The 6,691-nt window shown below is 46.4% G+C and overlaps 1 protein-coding gene across 1 annotated transcript; it reads right to left on the bottom strand.

Moving 5' to 3' along the window:
* Positions 1 to 1,953: 1,953 nt before the first annotated feature.
* LOC123070617 (dynamin-related protein 5A) lies at positions 1,954 to 6,236 on the bottom strand. The gene is made up of 8 exons (XM_044493892.1): positions 5,779 to 6,236; positions 5,465 to 5,656; positions 5,109 to 5,315; positions 4,491 to 4,919; positions 4,160 to 4,387; positions 3,888 to 4,083; positions 2,773 to 3,424; positions 1,954 to 2,386 (listed from the first exon to the last, which is right to left on the bottom strand). Exons 1-8 carry the CDS (start codon positions 6,139 to 6,141, stop codon positions 2,200 to 2,202), a joined length of 2,454 nt encoding a protein of 817 aa, XP_044349827.1. The 5' UTR covers positions 6,142 to 6,236; the 3' UTR covers positions 1,954 to 2,199.
* Positions 6,237 to 6,691: the final 455 nt, after the last annotated feature.

The raw sequence follows: 6,691 nt of genomic DNA, 5'->3' as shown, positions 1-6,691 counted from the left end.
TATCTTCAGCTAGATCCATGTGTAGCATCACGGTGGGATTGCATAGTTTCAGCAGATCTGCATTTCATCTCCGGCGAGTCCCTGTGTTAATTCCGAGTCAACTATCCTTACCTCCACAAGCTATAGTATTACTCCGCACAGATGGAGAATTAATCTGGTTCATGATGGTTCCGCTGCCATTTCTGCATCAGGCCTCATCAAACCTTTCTTTGATCGACAAATCAAGCGTGCTTAATTCCCGTCCAAGTCCGCATCTACCAGTATTGACCATGACACAACGCCAATCAAGCGCTCCGGATTCTCGACCACACTTGCTGACTCGCTGTCACTTTTAGCTCACCCTACTACACGCTTCCATTTCCCTCTCAAAAAATACTTTCGAGACAGAGAATTCCACCGAGTGCCATCACGACTGCGAACTCATTCCCTCACAACAGCCGCTAAATCTGCAGCGTACAGCCCGTCTCATTCTTGAAGACCAGTGTGCAGTAGACCAAAACGCGTAGGCCGCTGTTCCTTCACGACCCGGTGTCCCCAGGATGCAACCCACTGTTTGATGATCTATCTACTACTGTAACTCCCATGGTCCTTGGGCTCAATGAGACCATGATTCCACCGTCACGCGCACTAGTAATGCATCCACCGATTCTCCACGGACCACACAAGTGGATGACTCAAGATGCACATCCATGATCCATCAGCTGGCTGAGAGGTGCCTCCAAAATTCTCCTGTCTTCTAGCTATGCCCACTCCCTTTCACTCACTCCCCTCCACGCTTGGGTCTCAAGGACTTGCCATCATCTCACTGACCCCCGTTGAACGTGGAGGTCGAAGAATCTTATTTGAGATATGAACATGTAATAAAGCAAGATTTGAACATGAATATATCAAGATAGTTTAGACCTTTATACGAAGTATATATCTTTAAAAAGGTTGAAAAGGAGGAACCACAATTTTCTGTAGAACCACCAAGAGAAAAGCTGCTGGTTTTGACAGATCGATTTCGAACAAGACATTCCTCTAGAAAAAGTGCGTGAGGACTGTTGCCTCGTCAATTCGGCGTCTCAAATCACTGTAAATTGCTGAATGAATTTTTGTACAGAGTTCACTGGAAGAAGAAAAAGATTGACGCGAAAGAGAAATCAATCAACCATGAACAAACCAAGTCATTAATTGATAACAACTGAGCACTTGCGTGCTTGAGTTTGAACTAGAAAGCAATTTTAGCGAGCCAAGGAGGCATGTCATTGTTACCAAAGGGAACCAGAATATTTTTACATGTCTGTCCAAAATGAATTAGAAAGCGAAACCACCTATCGCCCAATTCCTCGACAGAATAATGGAACAACGGCAGAAAACATCGTCTCATCACTCTTTTGACCGGGCAGAAAACATGGCTTAGGAAATTCAGTTGCGAATAAAGGGAGAAAAGTGTGAGGCCTGTGAACGTTTCATCACTTTTTTGACACGGCAGAAAACATGGTAGAAGAAATCAGCTCGATTCTCATGCAGGTGACAGGGTGATGGACAGTTGAAAATACAGCCAGAAAGATACAGAGAGTGAGTCATCAAACTCCAACCAACAACAGCCTACTATATTTATTAGGTGCACATCTAAGCACTTTTGTCTCGCGGCCAAATCTGTTGAATCGGTCCAGTGGTTCATTCATACTCAACTAATCTCATACTAAAACCAAAACGAGAAACAGACCAACCAGACCACATGCTGAGTATAAAATACAGATTTGGCCCTAACATACGAATTGTGCGGTATCTTGAAATAAAATGGATATATGCTGTACAGGAGTTGTGCACAACTGGTGAGATTCGAGATCATAAAATCTACTCCCTCTGTTCCAAAATAGATGACTCAACTTTATACTAACTTTAATACAAAGTTGGGTCATCTATTTTGGAACGGAGGGAGTAAGTTGCAACTTTATAATCAAGTTGTATATAGCCCCAATATCTGATAGGGATAAAACATACATGTTCAACAAATGCCAAGCAACACACAGCTAGTCAATAAGGAATTTGACATACAGAGAATACAAAAGGGCAGCCTGCCTTAAGGTACAGCCCTCAGAGGGATGTGCAACAACAATAAAACAACCACCAATAACTATGTCGTATATTGTAGGGAATACCCTGAAGCTCATGAAATACACGCCAGTGGAAGAAGTGCCAGAAAGATCTTCCTTACAGAGTCCGTGAGATGTTCTTGAACTCGCTTAAACAGGACAGCAGAATCTTTTGACGTTTCAGTAGAGACTGGCGCTCATTCTGGATACAATCAATCGCGCCGGGAGACACAAACATGTCCATGAACTTCTCGTCATTTACAGCAAACAGCTCGAATCCAAGTGCTAAAAACAACCTTTCGCGGCTGCATTGCATCAGTAGAGCAGAAGTATTAGAAAAGAATAACACTTCACATATGGTGGATACACCTATTCAACTAGCAATAGGAAACAAAGCACATTCAGTTCATATCTATCACTGGATTAATAGTGATTCAGATGGTTATTCTTGATACTGAACTTAGAATTTATGCCTAGTGGAAGTGTCTTCAACATATGTGCTAACTTAGATTGCTCGTTCAGTTTGTGCTCATCTAGTTACAAACATAAAAAGAACTGCCTATTTTTTTAGTCTGTCACTTCTAAGCAGATGAGCTAACTTAGGCATGAATTACAATTTAGATTCCACAGTTCACTTCCAGGCTAAACAAGCAGAAAGAGATATAGCTATAGCCCATAAGTTTGAACGTACCATGGTGTTAAGAATCCAGAGTTCAATGCAGAGGGAACATTCCTTTCAATCAGGACTTCTCGCATTTTGGCAAAATACTGAGCAGATATTGAGCATATGCTGGAGTATGATGACCCTGATCTTGACACCAGATCATCGCCACCAACAGTCACATTGTTATGGTGACTCCTGTTTGCATATGCTGCCATCCTTGCATGTCTTTTCCTTGCCCCACCATCATTCATATTTCCGTTGTCTTTCTTCTTACCGCCATGTATATCGGCCGGCAGATCAGGAGAAGGCGTCTCAGGAACAGTCAGCTGGCTTTCTTTCAGAATTTCCCTCTCATTTGCTTTAGCAGGTGGAGTCATATGTTGCTGATCTCTTGGTGGTAGATTCTCCTGGCCTTCCTCCAGTGATCCACTGTCTGATAGGTCAAAAGATGCAACTCCACTGAACTGATTAAACCTGTGAAGGGTGTTTGCTACAGTTCCAACGCCACCAAGAAAGTCGCTTTCATAACAAATATGGGAGTAGGGGCTCGTGACTGAATCAAGGTGATGTCGTACTATCTGCTTGCATTGCTTGGACAAATCCTTGACAAACTTATAATAGGAGCACCGGAGAGCAGCAAGGAAGCCAACATATCCATCCATATTTTCAACATTTTGATCTGGTAGGGAAAAAAGGTGAAATCACAAGAACCGTTTAGCAAATTGATCCTGATGTACTCCAAGGACTTCTAAAAGTATGCAATGCCCCTAGTTGTATGCCAATGGAATGATGGAGATAATAAGAGAACAAAAGACAAAACTGATGATATGGTATCTTATAAGCTTTTTCAAAATTAAGATGCACATATACAAAGTAGTATCAATGTAAGAGTAGCTCACCAATAAATGCCCACACTAATTATTGACTGAATAAACTTTGTATGGAGACAGTGATCAACAGTAATAGGAAAAACATTTGTGTAAAGTTAAGGGATCCAAACACTTGATGTCACACATTTGGTTTGGAAAATGCTATTGGCAGTTCCCTTATGTCACTAGAAAAAGTACTACACGGTAATAATTGGACTACTAAATAAGGCTAGAAGTCAGATGAACCAGCACAATAAAAATGCCAAATCTTACATCTTGAATCATCAGTGCGGCTGCGCTCCATTGCAAGGTCAAATAAGCTTTGCAGGACAAATGCAAGCCGATCACAAGCAGTTTCAGTAAGAGGAGCAAGCCAAGATCGTGCAGCCGCGCGTGCTATCTCAGCAGCTGCCTCAGTCATCCCACTGCTTCCACCTCTTCCAGCATGGGCAAGTAATATGTTCGCAACCTGATGACATCAACATCCCAATTTCAGTTAACTTACCCAAAATGATGTACCTACAAACTTCCAATGTAAATTGTACCTTCTCCCTTGACACCTGTGGGCACTCCATGGAATATGTCGCACAGCGGAACTCGTGCATTACTCTCTCAAAAGCCGCACCGCCATACAGCTTAAGGCTAGAGTTGGGAGGTTTTACTGGAACGCTGATGCCAGGCCAGCTGTTAATACCACTGTGCATTTGCTCCTCTTCGGTAGTTTTCCCCCATACCTCTGGAGCTGGATCAGCTGCTCCATCAAGTAATGCACGCTTTCATACAAAAAATATAGTGCCAGTTAGCTCCAGTACAAAAAACAGCAACCTAATTACAAAGAAATGTTACGCAAGGACAGATTGTGTTTTGTTTCCATACCAAATGGGTGCAGATAGAAGCAGCATGAAGCATCGCCGATCTCCTCAGCTGAGAGACATCAGAGGTTGCTTGAAGTTTGGAGTCCATTCTGGATAGTTCCATCGAGACATCACTGCATCTCTGCTCCAACAATGCTAGGGTGGCTGGAGCTGCTTCTTTGTACCTCTTCTGAAGTTCAGACTCCAGGTACTTCCTGAGGCAGCTAAACCCAATGTACGGACCAAACTTCTCTTCATTGAAACCCCCTTTCACACCATCACGCAAGTGTCGCAACACATCAATATCTACCTGACATATTTGCCGCCGGAACTCATCATTGGAGATTGTTCCTCGGTCCTTTGGAAGAGCCACAAAGAATGGGTGGACATTGTCCCCAAGGTAACCGCTTGCGCTCAAGTAGCTATCGACCTCCCACCTTTCGGTAAATTCCTTGAAATGATCAAAACAGGCGACAATATCAGAAGACCCGATACCAATTTCATTTCAGTAAATTCCTTGAAATGATCAAAACAGGCGACAATATCATAAGACACAGTACCAACTTCATTTCACAATTTACAGTGAAGAAGCTATTGAACCTCACAGTGTACTGATTGTTCTGCAGGCTGGCAAGCATACCTTGAGTCGGTTGTCAAACTTGGAGATGACTATCATGGTGCGCCTGAAAGTGGGATCGATCTCTCTAATTGCATCGAGCCAGAGCGAAGAGCACCACTCGACGCTGCTCTGCTGGAGGAACAGAATGAGGCGGTGGGGCGGGCTTGCTAGTGTCTTCACCATCGACAGGATCTCCTCCGGCGTCCTCTCCGGCTCGCCTTTCTTAGCCTACAGCAGTCACGAATTCCATCAAACAGCTGACAAACAGACTAAACAACCACTACCCTTTGTTGAGAAGTGGAAGCCCCAATTCATCAAACAGCTGACAAACTGAAAAACTGACTAAACAATCACTGAACTGAAGTGGCGCTACCTACCTTAAGCACGAAACCTGGGGTGTCGATGATGGTGAGGTTGGGGCAGTGGGCGTACTCGGCCCTCATGACGATGGGCTTGGCCGACACAGCGGCCTGGATCGTCCGGAGGTGCGACTCGGTGCGCTGCTTGATGAGGTCGGCTATCGCCGCGGCCTGCACCATGGGGTGGCCGTCCTCCTCCGAGTCCTCCTCCTGCGATTCGCCGCACAACCCACGCTAATCAGCCGCTCGCTCGCGTTTACCAGAAGCACCAGACCCGATCTGTGAGGGGAACGAAGGGGGAAACCATAGAAGAGGTGAAGCGAAGCGCGCACCTGGAAGCGGCACCGGGGATCGAGGGCGGTGGGGTCGTGGACCATCTGGAGGACGAGGGGGCGGCGGGTGCCCATCTCGACCTCCCGGACGTTGAAGCGGAAGCCGAGGAGCGCCTCCAGGAGCGAGCTCTTGCCGTCCGACTGGCCCCCTATGGCCACTATCTCCGGAATCGGGAGCTTCTCCCCGAACGCCACCGCCGCCGCCTGCAGCCGGTTGTACGCCTCGAACCGGGCCTTGGTGTCCGACGCGGCGGCGGCGGCGGCGGCGGCGGCCGAGGCCGAATCCGCCACGGCTCGGTGGGCGGACGGGGACGGCGCCGCCTTGGGGTTGGGCGTCCTGCCCGCCGCCGGAGACATCGCCATGGGTAGGGGAGCCACAGTGGCAGGCGAGACGACGGGGTTTGAATTTGAAATGCGGGAGAGGTGTGGGGAAGGGTTGCAGAGTACAGACTGTAGTGCGATGCGAGAGCCGTTTGGGATTGTGATATTTATTTATACAGGAGATGGGCCGATCTCGAATCGTGTCTTCCACGCCTCCCAGGATCCGCATCGAGGTCACGCGTCCAGCCCATCCAGCCGTCGTTAGTGAACTTGTGTTCTCAAGGCACAAGCCCAGTAGCCCACAAAGCACTACACTCCTTGGTCCGGGAGCAACTAATTAACGAGATGACCCAACCTAAATCATTGGGAGGCTTGGGGTTCAAAGATTTTGAGCTTTTCAATTTAGCTATGCTAGCTCGGCAGGCATGGCGCTTTCTTCAATATCCAGAGTCTCTTAGTGTCCGCCTTCTGAAAAGTATATACTTCCCGGAATCATCCATTTTAGATGCAACCATTGATAGCCACCCAAGCCAGATCTGGAGAGCTATAATAGAGGGAAGAGATGTTTTGAAACAGGGTCTAATAAAACGAA

This window comes from Triticum aestivum, chromosome 3B, assembly GCF_018294505.1.
Source record: "Triticum aestivum cultivar Chinese Spring chromosome 3B, IWGSC CS RefSeq v2.1, whole genome shotgun sequence".
NCBI lineage: Eukaryota > Viridiplantae > Streptophyta > Magnoliopsida > Poales > Poaceae > Triticum > Triticum aestivum.
The sequence above is the reverse complement of the archived record's forward strand: the minus strand, read 5'-3'. Positions and strand labels throughout refer to the sequence as shown.

What these genes read in the sequence shown, in the direction of transcription:
- LOC123070617 (XM_044493892.1), bottom strand. Translation starts at nt 6,141, where the DNA reads ATGGCGATGTCTCCGGCGGCGGGCAGGACGCCCAACCCCAAGGCGGCG. An exon ending in CACAGGTGTCAAGGGAGAAG is followed by an intron (nt 4,084 to 4,159) that starts GTACAATTTACA and finishes TGATGTCATCAG; the next exon opens with GTTGCGAACATATTACTTGC. An exon ending in TCTGGATTCTTAACACCATG is followed by an intron (nt 2,387 to 2,772) that starts GTACGTTCAAAC and finishes GATGCAATGCAG; the next exon opens with CCGCGAAAGGTTGTTTTTAG.